Source organism: Poecilia reticulata, chromosome 14, assembly GCF_904066995.2.
Source record: "Poecilia reticulata chromosome 14, P_reticulata-male-v2, whole genome shotgun sequence".
NCBI classification, from domain to species: domain Eukaryota; kingdom Metazoa; phylum Chordata; class Actinopteri; order Cyprinodontiformes; family Poeciliidae; genus Poecilia; species Poecilia reticulata.
In genome coordinates, this window is record NC_088843.1 from 22,057,540 (window position 1) to 22,080,797 (window position 23,258).

The 23,258-nt window shown below is 40.3% G+C and overlaps 2 protein-coding genes across 2 annotated transcripts; both read left to right on the forward strand.

Annotated features, from left to right (window-relative positions):
- Positions 1-1,487: 1,487 nt before the first annotated feature.
- Positions 1,488-7,248, forward strand: LOC103476337 (queuine/queuosine transporter SLC35F2). The gene is made up of 9 exons (XM_008428613.3): positions 1,488-1,644; positions 2,151-2,256; positions 2,977-3,149; positions 3,393-3,520; positions 3,691-3,850; positions 4,731-4,887; positions 4,992-5,044; positions 5,129-5,283; positions 5,416-7,248. Exons 2-9 carry the CDS (start codon positions 2,168-2,170, stop codon positions 5,617-5,619), a joined length of 1,119 nt encoding a protein of 372 aa, XP_008426835.1. The 5' UTR covers positions 1,488-1,644; positions 2,151-2,167; the 3' UTR covers positions 5,620-7,248.
- A 1,172-nt stretch (positions 7,249-8,420) lies between these two features.
- elmod1 (ELMO/CED-12 domain containing 1) lies at positions 8,421-21,563 on the forward strand. Its single transcript, XM_008428611.3, has 11 exons — positions 8,421-8,566; positions 8,716-8,773; positions 11,268-11,413; positions 12,441-12,469; positions 12,561-12,658; positions 12,736-12,865; positions 13,458-13,591; positions 14,275-14,343; positions 15,955-16,005; positions 17,142-17,275; positions 18,077-21,563. The coding sequence occupies exons 1-11, from the start codon at positions 8,422-8,424 to the stop codon at positions 18,250-18,252; spliced, it is 1,170 nt and encodes a 389-aa protein (XP_008426833.2). The 5' UTR covers position 8,421; the 3' UTR covers positions 18,253-21,563.
- The last annotated feature ends 1,695 nt before the right edge of the window (positions 21,564-23,258 follow it).

Sequence of the window (23,258 nt, forward strand, 5' to 3'; positions counted from 1 at the left end):
TTGCTGGAAAAGGCAGATTTTCACACAGATCTCACTGAGTTGGATCAGAACCAGAACATATCAGAACTGTCTCAGGGGAACTTCCTGCTCTGTCTGCACCTCAGTGTTTGTTATCATTCCTTGTTCTGCCTGACGAACTTGGATCAAGGTTTCCCTCGTCAGCAGGAGGGATTTCAACCTGCGTAGAAAAACAACAGGAAAGATAATCAGAGCGCAAACAACGCAGTTGGTGAGACCGAAACAAGAATTTTCAGAAAACTGAAGCAATATTTTAAAATCCTGGGTAATTTCTAAGTTGACCTGCTTTCAGGTGGCATTAATGTTCACCGCCAGGACAGGAGTCTGCATGGGAATTGTGCAAAGATGTTAAACAAACACCTTCTGCCATCACTGTGGTGAACTGGTAAAAATAATTTTATCACAACTTTCTGTCATCACACCGGATATTTGACAAATATCCGGTGCCCACCACATCTCCTGGTGTGTTCTTAACTTATGATTTACAAAATTCAACATACAGAGCCACAACAATGTCCAAATGAAATTTTAGTCAAACTCTAACCATTGTTGTCTTGGAAGAACTGGCCTTGACTCTATGCCTGCTAGGAAGATATTACAACATGTTACAGAAAAATATGCATTGTCTTTCTGAAAAGAGGCGAAAGATCAGAAATCAGAGTCCTGACTGATTCTCAAGGGTTAGAAATGAAGGCCAAGGAAGATAGTTCATTAATAACTGTCTTTTTGTGTTTAATGATGTAAAGCACTTTGAAATGCCTTGCTGCTGAAATGTGCTATACAAACAAAATTTGATTTCATTTGAATAAAATAACAAAGTGCCATTATTTCTCATTTTTTTATTATCGGTGAGCTGAAAAATGAAAACCAGCCTTAAGGTTTGCTTTTCACTTTTCAATAAATTTAGGAAGGGCTGGAGCGATTCAGATTCATTTTTGTCCAGCTTTGCAAATGTGGTGGATTAGCAGAGCAAGCCAACAGTTGATATTGTTCACAGAAAACATGTTTTGGTGGAATATCGTCTCGACTGCTTGGATGTTGAACTATTAGCATGTCAAGATAGCTATCAGACTGTCACACACCAACAGTCTTCAGTCAGAGGCTTCTTCAGAACCGTAGTGAGACTGACTGAAATCAGAGATCCTTCCTGCAACGGCTCACCATTCTAAGCGGCTCTTTGCAGGTACTTGACCAATACCAGTTAGAAACATTTAGTTTACTTTTGGGAAAAATAAAGTATTTTTGAATTTGAATCAAATCTCTTTCCTAAAATGCCCAAATAGTTATCGACAGATATTTTAATCTTTTATTTTATAGCATGGTGTATAATATCTACAGTAAATATGACCAAAAAAGAACAAAGTGGGGTAAATACTTCCCCCAAATCATATTCATTGAATATTAAAGACAGACTGGAAAACTGGCAGCCCTAAACCAATGACTGAATAATGTACGCGTCCGTCAGCTTCTGTTCAACCAATCAGAGCGCAGGAGGCGGGCTTTAGTGACACGAGATTAGAGTGAGTCGGTCCTGCGAGGCGTGTGTGAAGATACAGCTGAAATACGATCAATATTTTCGTCTGGAAAATATCTGAGCAATGAAATGAGATGACAGAGGAGAATAAGGTTTGTTCACGTTCATGTTTTTTCTGCATTTGAGCCGAGAGTTGTTTAAAAACACAGAGAAACGCGGATCAACGCCGCCTGGCTCGTGTGTAGAGTAGCTCGAACAAATTCCACAGAAATGGTAACAGTTTTAGCATTTCTGCGGTTCTTGGCAGATAGTTAAAGCTGGTCAACTGGAATAATACAAACTGTAAGACTCAGTCAGGGTTCATGTAACAATCGGCTTATTTCTTTTGGGGCGAAAGTGTAAACGTATTATTTAAAGTAAGTGTTTTCAAGTTTTCCAGTTGAGCCAAATGATTCAGATTGATTGCTTTGGTCTCTTCTTCATTTTCTGCAGAATTACATTTACATTTATATTTTTCCATTATGAAAAAAAAATTGAATTTTTTTTTCCTCTGTGAGGAGGAACCAGGGTTTTTTGATATTTGTCTGATTTTCTGCTCGGCTTGTCAGATGAAGATGACTTAAAATGACATTAACTCTGTTTAATCCCGTGGGTCCAGGCTGAGTTGTCATAGCGATGGAGGGGCCCACAGAGGACAGCCTGTGTGGCAAATGGAGAAACGGCTGCAGATTGGACAGAGACAGGCTGAAGGACATTTTCTCATGGTGAGCAGCGCTCTCTCGGCCTTATCTACAGTTTTTAGTTACTGTGTGTAAAATATTTCTTCTTTGATTGTTTTGTCAGATTTATCATGTGCTGCTGGTCCTTTACCTTTTGTTCAGATTTTGCATTGTGCTCTGCATGAAAGTAACATATTTGGCAAACTGAAAGGACTTTCCAGCCCTAATGGCCACAGCAAGTGTACATGTTAATGACAGATCTAACTCTAACTAAGGAAAAACTTGAAAATTAATGTTTCCTCTTCACAAACACACACCACTTAGTGTTGGTTTGTCACATAAAATCCTAATGAAATATTTGGATGTTTGGTTTTGTAATGGCACCATGAATGAAAAGTTAAAGGGTGTGAATAGTTTTCAGAGGACAGGAAAAATTTTAATTAGCAAAAAAATGGCGAGGGAGAGGAAAGTAGCTCAGTTACACTAGCTTGACTTTGACAACTTAACATGTAGACATGCTGTGGAATTAGGTGTGTTTTGGTTCTGTTAAAGTAAAAAGCAACCCAAACACCAACTCTGACAGATCATCAGGAGAGCAGGTGTTTAAATTAGTTAATCAACCACCGCTGTGTCAGATTAGCTAATTTAGATTAGCTAACCACAGCAGTAGCTAATCTAATAACACAAAATAAACATCAAAACTGTAACACTCTCTCTATCTCTCTCTTTCTCTCCCACCCTCTTTCTATCTCTCTCTCCCTGCAGCCGGCTGCTGAAGACCATCGCCATGGGACAGGTCCTGTCCCTGCTGATCTGTGGGACGGCGGGCAGCTGCCAGTACCTGGCCGATGCCGGGGTGGAGACACCCATGCTGCAGAGCTTCCTGAACTACGTCCTGCTGCTACTCACCTACACCCCGACCCTCTGCATCCACAGAGGTCAGAACGACTCCCTGAGAATCTGAGCATCCATAGCGACTTCCTCACTTTGACTTTTTTTTAATACTGGTGCATTTAAACTTGCTGTTTAATGGAAGAAAACAGAACTGTAGGGATTTACTTACCAGCTGAACTATTTTTATTTTATTTTTACTGAATAGTGGATCTGCTCTGTTGAAAGTTGTTGTGTTTTTCTGTAAACTTGGGAGAAAATGGCATCTGTCTGCCAACGTGTTCCTGCAGGTGACGCCAACATCCTGAAGATCCTGAGAACCAAGTGGTGGAAGTATCTGGTGATGGGTCTGGCCGATGTGGAGGCAAACTACATGGTGGTGAAGGCGTACCAGTTTACCACCCTGACCAGCATTCAGGTACGGAGGAAGTGCAGGCAGCTGCAGCAAACTGTCATTATCTGAGGTGTTTCTTTTCAAGTACTGCAGAAAAGTGAAACGATTCACATTTCAAATGAACCAGAAATCATTTTAACAGAAAAATGTTTAATTTTTATCGATGAATGGTGTTTCCTGTGTTGCGGTTCCAGCTGCTGGACTGCTTCGTGATCCCGGTGCTGATGGTTCTTTCGTGGATCTTCCTGAAGACGCGCTACAGGCCGCTGCACTTCGTAGCTGTGATGGTGTGCCTGCTGGGGGTGGGGGCCATGGTGGGGGCCGACATCGTAGCTGGGAGGGACCAGGGATCCAGTAAGGACGCTTTCAGTCTAGTGTTTCACTGCTGAAGAGCTTTGATGATAACTCTGGTTAGCTAACGGTGTCCACTCAGTGAAGTGGTCAATCTGCAGCTTTGCTGTGAGATCATGAAGGAAATTTGGTGAGAAACTCAGAACAAATGAGAGCAGTAACATGGAGACCTAACAGACCAGCACTCTACCCAGGGATTTAAAAACGCAATTTTTTCAAGGATTCTATCAGCGTTCAGATAAACGTAATGTCTGCTCCAGTTCTGATCTGCATCTTTGCTCTGATGTATCAGAATGGTTTCTGGGAGGCATGCAGTTGTTGTGCATGTCTCATTTTTTACACGTAATGAGTCTGCCACAACATTTAAATGCTTTCTGTCCATCTGCAGTTGATTTCATAACTTTAAGCTAATGCTAATTATGAGATGCATGACAGGGAAGTTAGCACGCTGGTGCACATTTAGGCTATGTTATACAGGGGGCAAGTGCAACATAAATCAGATATTTTTGCACATGTGGGACCAACATCCGATTTCTGAACGGCCCAGTTCTGATCTTTTTATCTCTCAAAAATCCAATTTGTCCCACTTCCATATGTGGAACTAAATCAGTTTTGTTTCTGAATCTTCAAAGCATCTTTTCAGCACAAAGCAAAAATAACAACTCAAGAGAGATTCTTGGATCAGAAAATTACTCCTGTTTCTAAAAAAATTATGGTTTGTTAAATTTTTTCACTCTGAAGATCTATTTACAATATTTTGGACCGTGATATGATTTTCATTTTGCTTTAAGGTTCACTAATTTAATTCCATCTCCTGTGTTTTCTGCTGGATTAAAGTTTATTATCTCCAGTGTTTCTGACTGTCAGTTTTCCCTCCATGCAGCCAGTGATGTGGTTCTGGGTGACGGCTTGGTTCTGCTCAGCTCCGTCCTCTATGCTGTGTCCAACCTGTGCCAGGAGCACACGGTGAAGAACCTGAGCCGGGTCGAGTTCCTGGGAATGATGGGACTGTTTGGGACTCTGATCAGCGGCGCGCAGCTGTAAGTCACTGTTTAAGAGCTCCTCCATGTCGGAGCCGTTAGCCTCCATGATGGAGCTTCTGTTTCTACAGCTTTGAGTTTATTCGTCTGGTTTGTGATTTCAGGGCTGCACTAGAAATCAATGCTGTTAAAGCGATAAAATGGGATCTTTACATCTGTAAGTCAGCAGCTTTATGTCAACCTGTGATGGTGCTTCCTGTCTCTGGTTGCTAAGTAACAGCCGTCCGTTGTTGTGCTGCAGTCATGCTGTTTGCGGTCTACGCCCTGTGCATGTACGCGCTGTACAGCTTCATGCCGGTTGTGGTGAGGCTGACCAGCGCCACGGCCGTCAACCTGTCGCTGCTCACCGCCGACCTGTTCAGCCTCTTCTGCGGCCTTTTCCTCTTCAGCTACCAGGTGAGGCCGACTGCCATCAGGACTCTGACCATCTAGTGGCCATCGCTGGTATTGCATGTTTGGTGCATTCGCTGGTCCTCGGTGCTGTTACTAAATGGGTCTTCTGTCGTCTCCATGTTGTTTCCTGCTCAGTTTTCTGTGCTGTACATCGTCTCGTTCATCATCATCACTGTGGGTTTCATTATGTTCAACGCCGTGCCGACGCTCTCCGCCGTTCCGGAAGGCGACGACCCGCAGGCGGCCGATGCTGCCTCCGATCCGGCCGCCGACCGGCTGCTGGCTGCAGGCGGAGACACTCAGAGAACCGGATCGGTCGTGATGTTCACAACTCTCTGATGGAACCAGGTTCTGTAACCGAGGCCAGTTACTGTTACGAGTTGCACTGGATCGTTTTCTGCTTCAAAGCCAGGCAGACGGTTTACAGTCCGGGTCACGGATCTTTTAGTTTTTCCTGTTTCTGAACCTCTCAATTATGTGGAATAATAATGAAACTTATCAGGAATATTTAATATTCTCTAACAGGAACAGTCCTGTTAGAGAATATTAAATATTCTCTAACAGGAACAGTCCTGTTAGAGAATATTAAATATTCCTGATAAGTTTAGCAGGTCGGACCATCGGTCTCTACACTCCTCATTGCACCAGCATGTGGCCCAGTTTTCCCTTCCTGCCTCCAGTAAACAAACCAGTTCAGAACCAGTGAGCTGAAGCTGTGACACATTCATCAATCTTTATTTTTGTAGTTCCACATTTGAATGAGTCTCAAAGATAAACTGTTTTTAAAATTATCCAGTCTGCTGGTTCTGATCTCCATGCATAAAATAAAAATCAGATTCTGAGCATTAATCAAACAAAATAAAATAATAATTCTTTAACTACTCCTCTTGACCTAAAGGTTGCAGAAAGGTAAATGTTTGTATTTCTCTGGACTATTTCTACATAATCACATTTCTTACAGTAGACTGGGTAAATTATTGTAAAATAAATTTTAATTTTTGCCTTAAATTTGGTGAAAACTGATTTCAGGTTGTTACTAAACATTCCGAAGGACTCGGATACTTTTACCTCCAAAAAGTGAAATACGACCAAAAATTAAGCAAAACTGCAAACATATGAAATGGTGAAACCTTCTGAAAAGTTCCTAAATATTAATTTAGTTTATCACTTATTTAATATATTAATATTATATTGAATTTTATTTTATTTTAGAGATGCAGTGATTTGTGCCAATATCAATATCTGATATTAAAACTACTGTTGCCAATAACTGATATCAGAAATATTTATCGTCTTTTAACCTCATGAATAAACAGCCATCCTGCTTCAGTTTAACTTCCCAGAATCCTTTGCTGCATTACGATGAGTCACATGACCAAGCCCCGCCCCTTTCTGTGACACAAACATCACAGAAATAAACATCGGCTGTTTATCAGCCCAGTTTCTCTCATCCAACCGATATGATGCGTTACAAAATGGCTGATCAGCCGAGACTGATGATGTTGACATTGATATTTTGGACGTTCCGTGAACGTCATCCGATGCCGATGTATCGTGCATCACTAAAGCTTTCCAGTTGGACTTCAGCCACTCTGTATATTATTTATAACTCTGAGCTGAACTTTACATGAAGAAACACGTGAATGTTTACCTTCTACAGCTTTTTATCGTTTTATTTTGTGACTCAGAGCTGAAACGTTTTCCACTAAGTGTCCTTTTGTTTCATCTGTGCCTCCATAGATTGAAGTTTCGCCACCTGAGGAGGTTATTAAATTAATTTACAGTAAATATCTGGGACTGGATGTAAGAGTCTGTCGTCTAAATACCAAATTATTTGCCTTTTGTTATGTTTTGTTATTAATTTTCCAAAGGTAAAGATGCTGTAAATGAGTTTATGCCATCGGAGGAACATGTTACCATGCTGTCACAGTTTACTGTTTTGTTAATAAATAGATTTTTTTAATGAAATCTGCAGTCTGTCTCCTGTTTAAACTGATGGATTTGGTGCCATCTAGTGGTGAGTTTGATTAATTCAGGCTTCATGTCATTTTAGTTTCTTTACTCCGATAATAAATCCATAAATCAGCACATCTCTGGCTTTTATGTGATCAACTTTAATAAACAACAATAAAGATTCCTCTCAGGAAAAGTTTAGAATCTGAGGAAAATGTTTATTATGAGGACAAAGACGTTGGTACAAGCGCCACCAAGTGGTGAGAAAATAAGGGCTTAGAAGCAAACCCGTACATCCTAATGCCAGGCCGCATTTTTGAATTACATTTCCCAAAATTCAGCGGGATTCTGATGATTGACGTGTTTTCTGGATTCGTCCTGAGCTGCAGAAACAAACCATGCAGCGCCGGGATGATGCATGTCTGTCCGCTGCAGTGTCTGCATGCGCTGCAGCTTTTAGCTCTATGGCAAGTCATGTTAGCATTTATCAGAGACCGTCATAACAGGACGACATCTGGAATCATAACATTAGCTCAGTTCTGAAATTTTTTTAATATTTACGTTATTCTGACATCCAGGAGTGAATCAAACAGCCAGCAGTGAACCAAAAATCAACAATGAAAAATTAGTTTTTTAGCTGCACTTATTAAGGCCTAATAGAACTTTAATTAGTTTAAATAGAAATGTTATAATATCAGAATCTACAGCTGTTTATCCAGAATGTTGATATCATTTCAAGTAAGAAAAAAACCTGTTGGTCAGGTTTGATATTATTTTAAACCTAAATCTGCCAGGGGTATGAATAATTTTGGGCTCAGCCTGCTTTTCAGGTGTTACCAGAGGAGTTCAAACTCAGTTAAAAGTTTGTTGTTGGGTTTTTTTCAGTTATTTTAGGCGGCATTGTGGAAGAATTCATGGCCTAGAATGGCCTAGTCAAAGTCCAAACTGAGACTTTCATATGTTCTCCGACCAACCTGCAGAGAACGGTGGCTACAAATGCATGCCACACTTTTCAGAATATCAGTAAAGACGAAGAAACGTATGAACGGTGTTGGAACAGGACAAAACGTGAACTAATTCAAGGGGTATGGATACTTTTGGGACGCCTGTTGTGTTAATTAAACTCAGACTGAGTTGTTTTTCCACATGAACCATCCATGCGTCCAAAAAAAAGGGACTTGGTGATCGATGACGTATTGGCTCCAGGGTGTCAGACTAAATGTGGTGACGGCTTGCCATACCGTCGGTGGCCGTCATGGAGGCGCAGCAGAGGCTGTAACTGGGCAACAAACGCAGAATCCCTCCGCTGCATCGCCTCGTGTCATCAGAACAGGTAAGAAAACATTTCACTTCTGGACCTGCTACCGGACCGAACCGATCCTGCAGGGATCCGGGGATCAGGCTCGGCGCGGCGGCCCGTCAGCACCGCGGACAGCTCCGGATATCCGGGCCTGAATAACCGAGAATCTGCTCTGTCCTCAGGTCCAGGACCGAACCGAACCGAACCAGCAGGAGCCGCCAAGATGAAGCACTTCCTCCGGTAAGAATCAAGATGGAGGCTTGAAAAGCAGACGGAACCGAACAGAACCGAATGGGTTTTTACCTGCGCGGCTTATGGGCGAACCGAGCCAATAAAACATCTGATTAATTCATGAACAGAGTTTATCTGCAGGCACAGAAAGAGCCGCTCTGCTTAGAGCCCAGCATGTTGGACAGCTTCTTATTTCAGAGGATTTTAATCCTGGAAAAATCAGGCTTTTTTAATCTGTTTGTAATTTATTAAACTGGTCAAATCCAGATTATCATGACTCCATTTCAGGGTCTGTGACTGTTCAGCCTTTAGATGATAAACACCCGAATCAGATTAATGGCTAATGATGGCTGGTAAACCTGTCTGAGCTGCTGGATGTAAATAATAAAATCCAGCCGATTTTAAAGGACATGTTTACACTAAACAGATAACATGACATGACATAATGAGGACTTTTAGTTTTTAACCAGAAGCTTAAAATCATTTCAAAATCTATTTCTGGTCACATTGATTTAATTCTAATTTAGAAGACAGTTATCACTCTAAAAGAAACTTTTAAAATGCTGGAACTTTACTATTTTAGTCATGTTGTATTATTTCAGTATAATGCAATAATTTAGCCTTCAGTATTCATTTTCTATAATCTGAACTCTTGCTGCTCTAATCTGATTTTCTGTGGCAGCTGCGGAGCTAAAGCTAACTAGCTGGGCATAAACAGAAGAGACTTCAGCTCTTATTTTAGTTTCTGTTCTTCATTTATAACATGGAGATAAAATAACCAGTTCGAAAGTGATAACTCTTTTAGCTTGCTATTAAAGCTAGCTGCGCTGCGCTGCAATGCTAACATAAACAAGAACAAGTGAGGATTAAATTTCAGCTGTTATTTTTATTTTTACTGCCATTATTACAATAAAAACATTATTAAATATCCCAGAACATTTAAATCTGTTACCAGGAAAGTAGAAACCAATACTTTTCAAAACTCCTGTTGCAGCTAGCTGTGCTAATTATTTGTTAAAATAGTAATTATTAACTTTATTTATTTATGGTTTTGTCCTTCTGAAATGCTAGCATTATTAATCAGTGTTATTATTATATTATATTATATTATATTATATTATATTATATTATATTATATTTATGGTGTTGCTGTTGTTTATTTCTTTGTCTTTAACTCCTATCAGTGCTTCAGTTCGAACTGTAAACACAAACGTGTTTTTCTGCAGGTGCCGCTGAAACAGCGGCGTTTTCTTTTTCTTTTTGCTGAATCTGAACTCTTGTTGTAAGAATTGATATCATTTCAGCGAGTTAATAACTGCAGACCATTGTTGAGGTTTGCAGCTCATTGTGATGCCGTTTATCTGCTCAGAGTTTAGAATGAAGCACCAGGATGTGAAACTGGTTGGAGTCAGAATCCCGTTTTCCTCCTTGTCGCTGTTTGTTTTTCCCCTGGAGGCGAAGAGGAAGCGGCTGAGTCAGTCTGGGCCGTTTAGCACGCAGCTCTGCTCCTGCAGCAGCTTTAGTCCTGCTGCTCCGTTTGGCTGAGGCTGATCTGGACGTGAAGACGGTCTTCTCTATTTTTAACATGCAGATGTGATTCTTCTCAGGCTGCTGGAGGTTTGCTCCCTGCAGGCCGACTCAGGCTCTGCTGTCAGAAATAACCTGCTGCTGCGTGGCGGTCCGGCCACTTCTCTGATTCCCTGTCAGATTGACTCTGATCTCATTGCAAACAGAAATGAATTCATTTCAGTTGTTCTTCTTTATCCTGTTTTAAAAACTTTCAACAGAGCCAGCGATCTGAATCCAAAACAGTTATAGTTTTAATCAATAAATCAATTAATCACATGACAGATTAAAACTAACATTTATGATTTATAATTTTTCTCGTTCTACTAAACATTGGATGATAAAAGTTTTCAGTCTGGTGTTTTGGTCTCAACTTGAACTTTTTTTGAAGACTTCATAATTTATCTTATTTGTTGTTTCTGTTGTTTTGTTTATTTATTTTGAATATTTGAAATGTCTTCCACTTCTAATGTTTATTGGAATTTAAACTTATAAAAACTCAAATTGATCATATTTTTTCCAGACAGCAAGCCGTAAAGTAAAGGACTTATTTTATGTATCTGGACAAACTTGGATCAGTAAAAGTCTAGAATCTGGATCGTCCAGATTTACCACAGAAAAACGTTTCAATCCACAAACTTTAAAAATGAAAGATTTCCAGAGTTTGTAGAAAATATGAAATCAAATCAGTTCAGAAACTTTTTGTCGGAAGTGAAAACATCTTCAGACTGAAAAAACCCCCCAGCATTGAGTCTTAATCTGCTTGTAATAACAAAACAAAAAACTAAAATAATGAACAATCTTAATGTTATTATGTACCAAATGAATTCTAATTTTCACCTTTTAAAATGAGAAATAATGATAAAATCTGTAAAATCAGACTTCACATGATTTTACACTGTGTGTTTTGTGTTTATTTTTTGTTCCTCCTCTGCAGAGTGGTGACCCAGTTCTTCGTCTTCCTCTACTGTAAATGTCTGTGGCGAGGCCTGAAGTTCGTCACCAGGAAGTTTACAGGCCGCTGTGAGCTGCAGAGGATCTGCTACAGCAACAAGCCGGGAGCGCGCAGGACTCTGAAGATAGGTGGGCCGCCGCCTGCACGCTGCTGCCCCTGCATGCTGCTGCCCCTGCGTGCTGCCCCTGCGTGTTGCCCCTGCGTGTTGCCCCTGCACACCGCCATACCTGCACACTGCGCGGCGCTTAACGTCACATAAGAATAGGAAACAAACGTCTGCAGTGAAAGATTCCCTCAAGTTTAGAACCTGTTCAGAAATGAATCCATTAATAACCTGGAACAGCAGCTGCAGAGGTCAGAGGTCAGGAAGCATCCTCCACATTTCTATGTTTTCAGTTAAAACTTTAAAGTAACAGCATCATGTAAAATTAACTTTTTTAATCTTTCCATCATATTAAAATGTTATTCTCTCATCAAAATCAAACATGCATTGTTGCTTTGATTCTTTCATGTTTGAGAAATCCTTCAATCTCCATGGCAGCCATTCAGCTGTTAAAATGCCTGGGTGGACCTAACCCCGCCCTCCAGGCACAGCTCCTCACCCACTCAGTTCCTCTAGACTAGCCAGCAGCAAGTAGCAAACATCTGCAGTTTGCTAAAGTCTACCTTTCAGGTGCTGCTCAGAGCTGCGATGGTAAAAACATTAAAGGGTTAATAGAGGAGCCATGTTGGAATGACTTCCTGGAGGCGGAGCTTCAGAAAGAGCAGGAGTTTCCTAATTTCAAGGAGTTAAATCATGAAGTGAAAAGTTTTAAATCACATTAGATATATGTACCATTATTATAAACACTGAAGGTAACATAGTTACTGGATTTGTTTTAAATGGCAATATGAGCCTAAAAACACATAAAACATAAAACCGACAGGAGTAAAAACAAGAAGATGTTTTTAAATCTAGATTTTATTTAAAAAAGTAAAAAAGCTGCTGAATGTTGTGTAAAAACTGAATCTCTGTTTCCTTCTATGTTTGGAAAATTCAGTTTTAAAATCCTGATCCCTGTCTGACCTGCAGCGCTGCATTAATATGATAATAATTACAGAGTTATTTGGTATTCTCATCATTTTCACTAACGCTGTTCAACGTTCTCCTTTCAGAGTCGTCCCTGCGTTACTCCAAGTATGAGGTACCATCTGCAGTGCCACCATGTCGGATAAATAAACACACCTGTTCTCCGCCTGTTCTCCTTCACATCTCCCTCTTCTCTTCCTGTGCAGCTGCTGCGGTCGGCCCTCAGCGTCCATCCTGACCAGGTGGAGAAGACCATCGACAACATCATGGCCCTGAAGAAGATCAACCCGGACACCAACCCGCAGTACGACTCCGTTTTATCCTGAGTGTAGTGGTAACTACTGAGGTCAGAGGTCACCCCGGCTGTCTCTGTGCCTCCAGGCTGGGCGTCTCGCTGCAGGCCAGCCTGCTGCAGATCGTGGGCTACCGGAGTCTGATGGCCGAGGTGGAGAAGCTCCGCAGGGAGCCGTACGACTCTGAAAACGCCGAGCATGAGAGCATGCTGATGAAGGTACAGCCGTCTGCTGGGAAAACCCAGAATGAGCAGAGGAAATATTCAACTGGTTTATTAATTCAGTGGTGGGCACAGTTCTGCTAATAGAGGAGCTAATTACTTACTTTGTGATTTAGCTTTTTTACCAACTTTTAAAATGTTTAGGGTACTTCTCCTAAGTTAAATTTTTTGAATATTTTCTACAGCGCTAATTCACTTGTCTGTTTTGTAAACCTTTAGTTCAATAAATTTAGACATCTGTGGTAAAGTTTTGCTTATCAACTGTTGAATATATTTGGACATTTATATTCAAGTTCTTATTCTGAAGTGGATGAAGACTGTGTGCAGCAGTCTGTGTAGTGCTGTAGCGTTAGCATAGCTAATGTTTATGGTTAGCACTGTAGCATTAGCATAGCTAATATTTATGATTAGCACTGCAGCGTTAGCATAGCTAATGCTTATGATGCTTTAAGCCTAGCTTGTGGAGCCCAGTGCGGCTTTCTCCATATTCAGATGTTTACATGCACTAGTATTGCTGCACCTCTAAACTATTTGGGAAAGCCCAGATGATGATGTCATGGCTTTGTGAGCTTCTGGTTCTGTGTCGTAGCTGTGGAAGGAGCTGCGTCCCGACACGCCCCTCACCGGACGCATCTCCAAGCAGTGGTGCGAAATCGGTTTCCAAGGCAGCGATCCCAAGACTGACTTCAGAGGGATGGGCCTGTTGGGCCTGCAGAACCTGCTGTAAGCTCAGAACCCAGAAAACCAACAAACTGTCACACTACGGGGCGGCGCCTGGAAACAGGGTCAAACTAACAACAATAATTCAAATTAATTAGAGGCAAAAACTGGAGTTTACTTACTAAAGTCATGTTTGTGTTATTCATCCAATTATAAATGTCACAGTTAGCTTCATAAATATTTAGCTTACAAGCTAAATTAGCTAGCTCAGAGCTAAATGTTGAGGTTAAAGCTAAATATTGAACTTTCCATCTCAATATTTAGCCAGCTAGAGATTTTTAGCTAGATATTAAGCTTCAAACTAAATATCTAGTTTTAAACTTTATGAACTAAATTGTAGCTTGCTAACTAAATATTTATCCTCAAACTAAATATTTAGCTCTGAGTTAAACATTTTAGTTGGAGCTTGCTAATGAAATAATTAGCTTCCAGCTAAATATTAAGGTGAATAAATGAATAAATATATTAATGAATAAAAACAGTGAGAGGCTGGCAGTTTTTCTCTTTTTACAGGCAAATTAACTGAAATTATTGCTGTTAATTTTTCCTGTGTTTTTGACAAACGGCTCCTGTTAGTTTACAGCTGTTAATCTGAAAACACGCTAACTCGTTCTTGGTTTGCACAGGAAGCTAGCTGCAGTGTTTGCCTTGCTTAGCGTCTGTCCACCTGCTCTGGGTCTCTGCAGGTATTTTGCAGAACATGACAGAGCCGCGGCGCTGCAGATGCTCCAGGACTCACTGCAGCCAAAGCACAAGTATGTTGGCGTGACGTTTCCTGACCTGAGATCAGTCTGTGTTACTGGCTAGTTAAAGTCAGACCAGCCGCCGCTAGCCTCCATCTCTCTGCCTGCTTCGCTCCATGCCATCGCTGCCTCACTGTTCTCTGACTGCTGCTGCTTCTCACTGACTCGTCTCATTTCTCAAATGAAGATTCTTCTGTTTGTTTTGCTCTCCACCTTCATTTCTGCGCACTCCTTTACTTTCTGTCCATCTAGGAGTTCTCACAGAAAGCCCAGGTACTGACCTTCACTTTCATTCACTTGCATTGACCTTTCACTGATTTGTCCTTCAGGGTCATGTTTCATGTAGATAAACTGCATTTAAATAGTTTCTCTGTTACTTAAAGGTCTTAAGTTTAAAAAAAGAAAGCGGTAAAATACAGACTTGTTTAATTTTTGCATTTTGTCACATTTAAATGTTTCAGATCATCAAATAAATGTTGAGATGAGACAAAGAATAATAATAATCTGGCCTGATCGTTGCCATCTTTATTAGCTAGTTAGCTAGTTATTAGTTATTGGCTGCACAGTGGCACAGTTGGTAGAGCTCTTGCCTTGCAGCAAGAAGGTTCTGGGTTCGATTCCCGGCCCCGGTCTTTCTGCATGGAGTTTGCATGTTCTCCCTGTGCATGCGTGGATTTTCTCCGGGTACTCCGGTTTCCTCCCACAGTCCAAAAACATGACTGTCAGGTTAATTGGCCTCTGCAAATTGCCCCTAGGTGTGAGTGTGTGTGTGCATGGTTGTGTGTCTCTGTGTGGCCCTGCAACAGACTGGTGACCTGTCCAGGGTGTACTCTCTGCCTCTCGCCCGGACCGTTAGCTGGAGATGAGCACCAGCAAACCTCCCGACCCCACTAAAGGACAAGGGTGTAAAGAAAATGGATGGATGGTTAAAGTTTATGGTGTTTGTGTTTTTATTTGACCTCTTAAAGCCACAAAAGTTTCAGCAGATAGAAAATAACATTAAAATAACAAAGCTTGTACAGAAACAAGCTTTGTTTCTGTACAAGCTTGTACAGAAGCTTCTGTACATATGTTTATGAGACATAAACCCAGAGTGAGTTTATGTCTCACTCTGACATAAACTCTTAGTTTGTGTCTTTGGTTAAAACCAAATGTTTGTTTTTCATTAAATGCATGAAGAACAAACAACTTCACTCAACTATGAGTAAAAATTTCAAGGTAGTAAAATACTCGTAAAAATATATTTTTTCCTGAGCAATTATATTTGTTTTTATTTAGATTTGTTTGATATTTAAATCATTTGAAACCTTTAAATATGACAAAAAAGCAAAAACTGAATCACTTTTTTCAGTGTGTGTTTGGTTTTTCAGTTGAAAATAAATTCTGGGTCTGCTGATGCAGCAGCGGCTTTTATTTGATCAGAACCGCTGAGACTTTATTACAGTATTTATATTTATTAGTTCATGTTGCATCGTTAAAGCGACCCCAGCTCAGAGTTTCTACACGTCTCTGAACCAGCTCGTGTAAGCAGCTTACAGTATGTGTGTGTGTGTGTGCATGTGTGCGTGTGTGTGTGCGTGTGTGTGCTGCTTCCCACCGTGACTCACGGCGTGTCGTCCACAGTGAGCTGAACCAGCCTGACTGGGAGCAGAAGGTCCCTGACAAAGCCATCGGGTGAGTCTGTGAGTCAGTGGAGCGGTTATGAGCAGTTAGTGTCTTACCCGCAGGTTCAGCTCAACTGGTTTTAAAATGTTTTAAATGATTAATCAATCAGCTAATTTTATTTGTATAACACATTACAGCAATAAAGAGCTTTACATCAAAAAACCACAAAAATAAAAAGTCACAGCATCATCATACAGTCACTGATTTGAGAACAAATTTAATTAATGATCAGTTAATTATGGTTCAAAAGCAACTCTAAAGATTTGACTTTTAGCTTTTAGTTAAATGAACTCAGTGTTTCAGCATATCTGCAGTTTTCTGGAGGTTTGTCCTTCACATTCCATTGGTCTGTCACAAAAAATCAAAACAATAAATGCCATTGTTTTTGGTTGTAATGTGATGTGATATTTACTGGCTTCAGAGGTGGCAGAGTTCCCAAAATGTATACTCAACTAGGAGTAAAAAGTAGCCAAGAAATGACTCAAATAAAAGTCAAAAAGTATTTGGTAAAAAGTCTGCTCAAGTAATGATAACTGATCAAATGATTAATAATTTAGTATTTAAAAACTACATAATCAGATGGACCAAATTATCAAATTACGGGGAAATTTTTGGTGTTTTAAGGACAAAAATGACAATAATTCATATAAGGAGCAAAAAAAACAAAACAAAATCAGGCAAAAGAAAAATGATCTTTCAGTAAAATAACTGAAACTTTAATAAAAACTGCAGATGAGTCTTTGGTGAGTTTTTGGTTAAAACATGTTTGTTTTTCATTCAGTGGGTAGAAAATCCAGACATTTTGCTCCAGTAAGAGTAGAAATACTTCATAATAAAATTACTCAAGTATAAGTAAAAAGTACAGCGTAGTAAAAATACTCCTAAAAGTACAGTTTTTCAAACAAGTTACTCAAGTAAATGTAACTGAGTAAATGTAACTAGTACTCAGCTCTGGTGGGGTGTGGATGCTTCTTAAAGGGACGGTGGGTTCAGGGAACCTGAAGGTTTGGGGAACAAACGGCTCAGCTGGACTGGAGTTCTGCTGCAGACTCTGCTCAGACAGAATATTCTGCTTGAAGTTTACTGGTCCAAACTTTAGGTTCTGATCCTGCGATCGTAGCTCACCGTCTGTTGTTTCCGTCCAGATATTCGTTCGCCATCGTGGGCATCAACATCACGGACCTGGCCTACTCGCTGCTGGTGAGCGGCGCCCTGAAGACCCACCTGTACAATGTGGCGCCGGAGATGGCCGGCCTGCAGCACTTCCAGCAGATCTTCTGTGAGCTCACACAAAAAAACAACTCAACAACAAGAACAATCACATTTTAACAACTGGGAACAAAAACATTGAAGACCAAAACTGAAAAATGTAACAAAAAAGTTGTCATTTTGTTAGAAAAGTAAATTTTGGCTCATAATTGCCGTAATAATGTTAATTATCTGTTCAGTAATAAATAAAACTTCCCACAGCAGAGGGACAGAGGATGTAGGAGCTAGCATTACAGCATTAGATACTCAGTCTATTAAAAGCTTTTGTAAAGTTACACAATAAAAAATTAGCAGAGATAATTTGGGTTATTTAGTTTTTCAGAAGAGAAAAACAGAGGGGATCAATTCCAAAAGTCAAATTTTCACCAAGTTGTTAAGTTGGTTAGATAAATGTTTAGTTTGACCTAAATATTAAGCTTGCTAATAAAATCAAGCTAAATATTTAGCTTAACTAGATATTTAATAAATAAATATTTAAAGCTAACTAAATATTGAGTTATCTTTCTAAATAAATATTTAGCTGCTAAATTTTAGCCTCAAATGAAATGCCTAGCTTGCTAGGACCATTAAGTATGGAGCTAAATGTTTAGTTAGGAAACTGACCTGAATATTTAGCTCTAAACCAAGCAATTAGCTTTGTGCTAATATTTAGTTTGAAGCTAAATAAATAGCCTCAAACTAAACATTTATCTTGATAATTAAATATTTAGTTTTGAAACATCTATCTATCTATCTATCTATCTATCTATCTATCTATCTATCTATCTATCTATCTATCTATCTATCTATCTATCTATCTATCTATCTATAGGTTACCTGATGCAGGAGTTCCAGCGGTTCTGGATTGAGGAGGATCCCAGTGACATAATGGAGTTCAACCGGGTCCGCTCCAAGTTCCACCGGCGGATCCTGCGGCAGCTGAAGAACCCAGACATGGCTCTGTGCCCCCACTTCTCCGCCTCCGACCTCCACCTGGTCAACCTGTGACCCCCCGACCCCCAGGTGACCTCCAGCGGGCCGGCGAAGCGTCACGCTGACGGTTCCCCGACCCGCTGGAGGCGTTCCCCAGCTAGCATCATGGCGTCACTGCCAGCAGCTCACCGTCCCCGGCGCTCCGCCTGCTCCTGGTCGCCCTCAGGCCTCCACACCGTCTGCAAGTCAGGCTGACACGTCTGTCCACATGAAAACTCACAGCAACACCAGAATCTGGGCCAGCAGGTGGCGATAATTGACTGAAGAAGTTAAAATATCACACAGGAAGTTGATCCTGAGAGTTCAGTGGAGCCCCGCCTACTTTTAGTGTTCACACATTTTTCTGTGAGACGTAACTCCAAATAATTCATGGATTGTTTCGTACAATAAAATCCTCGTAAATTATCCTAAACAAAATGCAAATCAGAATTTATTTTCCTGGCTGCTGATTGGCTGAACCCCTCATAGGGGAGAGATAATGAAGACTAAATGTTAGCTTCAGCTGTATTGCTAACTTGGTTTTTACAGTGTGTATTAATCCATATTGAGGTACATCTGATGTGTGAACTGTTAGATTAGGCCGTTCTAAATGTTTAGAGCAGATCTGTGGTATTCACAGATATTTTCTGACGTCCTCTAACTGCGGGCCTCCACTGCAACTCATCATTCTCCCAAAATAATGAAACTCCTCTTTTATTTGAATTAGTGGCAGAGAAGGTGCAAGCGTTGCAATGCAAACTCCAAAACACACAAACAAAAAAAAAAAAAATGTGACGGAGAAACACTGAAAACAAAAAACAAATAAGAAGTCCTCCAGACCACTAGGGGGAGTCTGGAGTTGGTAATGTTACCTACCTAATTCTACATAGCACACCTTTTCATTCTTCCTCCGTCTTTCACCTGGACATCCCGTCTTTCTTTGTGTGTTTTGCTGTTAGCTGAGCATTTGCTCCTTGTCTTTGGCCAAAAGCCTCAAGCCATTTCTCCCGCTGGCCTAGCGTGTCTGTTTTGGTTGTATTTACCCAGAATGCTCTGTGCTATAGTCCACTTCCTGCTTTTGGAGTGGTCTCTGGCCCGCTTGGTGTTCTCATAAGTATTCAAACCAAACCAGAGTTCACTTTAACCAAACCCAGACCAAGGTTTGGAGGACCAGAGTTAGCTTAGCATTCACACCTCACCAACAGAACTGGACTTTAAACACAATAAAGAACTTTTTTAACCAAATAAATCCAGATCTTAGCCCAGATCTCTGCGGTCCATTTCAACAGAAATAAGTTTAGCAACAAAAAAGACTCAGTTAGCAGTTAGCATGTGGACGAGAAGTTCAAACGCAGCAGAAAGTGTGGAAAGTATCTGTTAGGGTGGAGTTATCCTCGTGCTAAAGCCAGGTGCAGATACTATAATCTGGTTATTTCCCTGAATCAGTTTGACCTTTCAGTCTCTTTGACCTTGGACCAGTTTGACCTTGAATCAGTTTGACCTTCCCGTCTCATTCACTGCCTCCGGCTGCAGCTCAGACCACCAGCATCAGGACGACCTTGGCGATTGTAGCCGTTTCTCTCCGTTTCATCGTTGCTTTAAGGAATCGTGTCGATTGTATCGCAGCCGTTTCACCTCAGACATGAACATTTTCATCATTTCATCTGTTGGGATGTTGCCGTTAGCGACACGCTTTGTGTTCAGATGTTTCTGACGTATTTAGAGGAAAAGCTCCTGGTGGTTTTATGAACTTAATGAGCTGCTTCACCTTGTACCTGTGTTATTGAAACTGCCATAGATTGTAATTTACATTTTCTGGACACTTGAACACGAGAGACGTCTTCTTGCCAAAAACACTCAGCAGCAGTTAGTTTGTAGCTCAATATTAAACACAAAACAAAACAAAACAAAAAATGCTAAATGGTGTTTAAATATTTCAATATGAAAGTTGAGTTACTTATAAATATTTCACATTTCAGAAGTTTTGCACATTTTCTTCTGTTCTGAATGTTTGAATCTGTTTCATTTCCTGAATGTTTCTATAGTTGTTTCAGCCAAAGCAATAATTTCCTTTGGTTTCCGTAAACGCGCCGCGCGTGCCTGCTTGTTTCGCTTTGTGGGTCGGAGCTGAAGGTCAGGCTGCTGCACACACACCAAGAGGTCAAAGGTTAAACAAACCTGTTCCAGTCATTGTCTCTCCGGTGTGCATATCTTCAGATAAGATATTTAAAAAACGTGTTTAAATTATCAAATTAGAATTTGTTAGAACTTAAACTAGTCAAACTGTCAAATCTACAATATTCCTTAATGCTTTATGCAAATACTAAACATTTAATCAGATGGATGTGAAGATATTAAAAGTACTTTTCGAATATTTAACAGAGATACAAAGGTCTATTAAGAGCAAAAAATAAAAACTTAAAATGTAAGGATAAGTTTAACTGGGTCACTTTTTTTTTACTTTATTTTGTTTATTTCCTCTGGAGGAATGTAGTTTTAACTGTAACCATGTAAATAAGATAAATCAGGACTTCAGAGTTAAAGTTTAATCATTTTTCAAAGTGATAGTTTGGACTAACTGGCGTGTGGTCATGTGGAGCTGTTTGCAGTCAGTATCTTACCTGTAGCAGATGGAAATGTTAGCTTGACTCGCCAGGTTTCTCCAAACTGAATCTGTTTAATTCTCCAGAAATTATAAAAAAAAAGAAAACTAAACGTTTAAATCTTTATACTTTCACTACTAAGTGTCAGAAACAACCAAAGATTGTTAAAAGTTTTAGTTTCTTATTTTAATTTCTCAACTTGATATTTTTGTGACCCTTCAGATTTGACAGTTATTAATCTGAAACAATAAATGTGTTTTATTCAGACTAAAGAGACGTAAATGTCCCGTTTACGGGCTCAGCAGCAGTTTGATTGTCTCAGCTCTCAGTTGCTCTAAGTTGCACGTTTCCTTTAAGGTTGTTGCTTTGCTTTAATATTCATCACCGCTGTGTGAAAATCCTTACAGAAGATAAAATGTACAGCATCAATGTTTACTGCCACTGCTGGTCGTTTGGGCCGAGTTGAAGCTTCTAGTCGGTGTTTAGCAGCCGCTGAATGTTTCTGATTTCACCTCGTCCTGCTGCTTTGCTTTGCTCTAAAATATTTTCATTTAATCTGGTAATCTGTGGTGTTCCACTGTAATCTAGATGAATTTAGGCTCCAGTATTCTGCTTTAATCTGCATGGATGTTTTCATTCTGTATGCTTCACTAAAGTACTGTAACGGTATTGTAACTGTGGATTTAATTTGTCTGTGCTGTACTTTTAGAAACATTAATAAAAATTAAATGTCAGTTAAATCTGGCTTGTTGTCTTATTGTTTCAGTTTTCTGTGATTAATATAATAATGTTGATTAAGTGTCAAAGTGGCAGTAGTAAGAAACTTTAGCATTTATTTAAGTGTTTGGTCATAAAAAAACAAACAAAGCTGCTCGTTATTTTTCTTAAATTAAGTCAGAATCTTGACGACGTAATTTAATCTACCAGGTAAAATCAGTTTTCTGAGTTTTCTGTTGTATTTTTAATGTGATTTACCTTTTTGAATTTCAGTGACCAGCAGAGGGCAGCAAACACACACAGCTGAACATGGTTGATCTGTTGTGAATTAAATATTTAGTTTGGAACTCTTACATTAATAAATGTAGAAATAAAATGGTGAAGATATGACTTTGAGAAATTAACACACACCTTTTATTGTGTAACTTTACACACTTTTCACTTGTTTCCTGTAAAGTTTAGCGTCCTGATTTTAAGTTGCAGCTAGCTGGTACTAAACTCCGCAGTGAGATCCCACTTAGCTCCGTGCTGGGAGTTTTCCGGCCTGCGGTGCCGCAGAGAAGCGGTTCCGGTTTGTTTCGTGACTCCAGAGAGCCGCGCAGGCCGCACTGTCACGGTAGCGCAACGACATGAACGAAGCCGTGGATTAGCGGCAGACGAACTGAGTCAGTCAGAACCGCGGGGCAGAGCTCCAGTCCTCCGCTAAAGTCAGCGACTCCTCAGACTGACGCAAACACGAAAATAGTGAGGAGAACAGCTCTGCGGGTTTTAGACCTTTCCGTGCTGACGGCTGGCCCAGGCCTTTTGGGGCCCCTATGACAACATGTCAGCAGCAGAATCTTCGTCATTCCTTAGTTACTCACCTGCATTAGCATCATTTGTAATTAGCTTAGATCATATCAGTGTTATCATGGCTGTTGACTTTAACAGAAGTTGCAAACATCCTGTTTTTACAGGTCAGGTTTAACAGTTTATCATGAACTATTCATGATAAACTGAACTAAAGAAGCTAAAGGTGTATGTTGAGCGAATAGAAGAGCCCAGAATCTGTCGCTGCTGTTGGATCGTCGTCATTGAGGAAGCGGGAACATCAGCGTTCTTCTTCAGAGAAAGTCTGACTCTAAATATGTCTCGGAGAGCGTCCTGACAATAAGACATCTGGTGGAGACGGCAGCTGATTCAGCTTTACTGACAGCCTGATAAATCGGAGGCGAACACAATTTCTTCCTTTTGCACTCTATGAAATGAGTCACCCCTCATTGAGCTCAGATATTTATTCATTGAGACAAGCAATTCACATGTCCGCCCACTGTATTCCCACTGGATATGTAAGTGACTTTTACAAGTCAGAATCCTCCATATGCATGATGGTGACCAACGCTCACACTTTATCACCTTGTATTTGAAAACTTTCTCCTTTTCTTTGGCCAAATCAAAATGTTTCAGCTGAAACTTCCCTAAATGAAAGCTTTGCTCAGAGCAGCTTTTTTCAGGGAGGGAAGCACATTAGTGGTGTGGAGTGCAGCCAGCTGAAACGCTTCACAGCGCTGCAGTTGTCACAAACACTTTAGGAGTTGGTGTTCAGATCCCAGACCAGTCCTGACTCTGATGGATTCCCGTCTCTCCAGTTTGAGACTGAGTGGACGGATAATGGATTGAACTCCAGATCAATCCGGATCCTTCACACCTTGAAGTTAACGAGCTAAAAACATGAAAAGCACA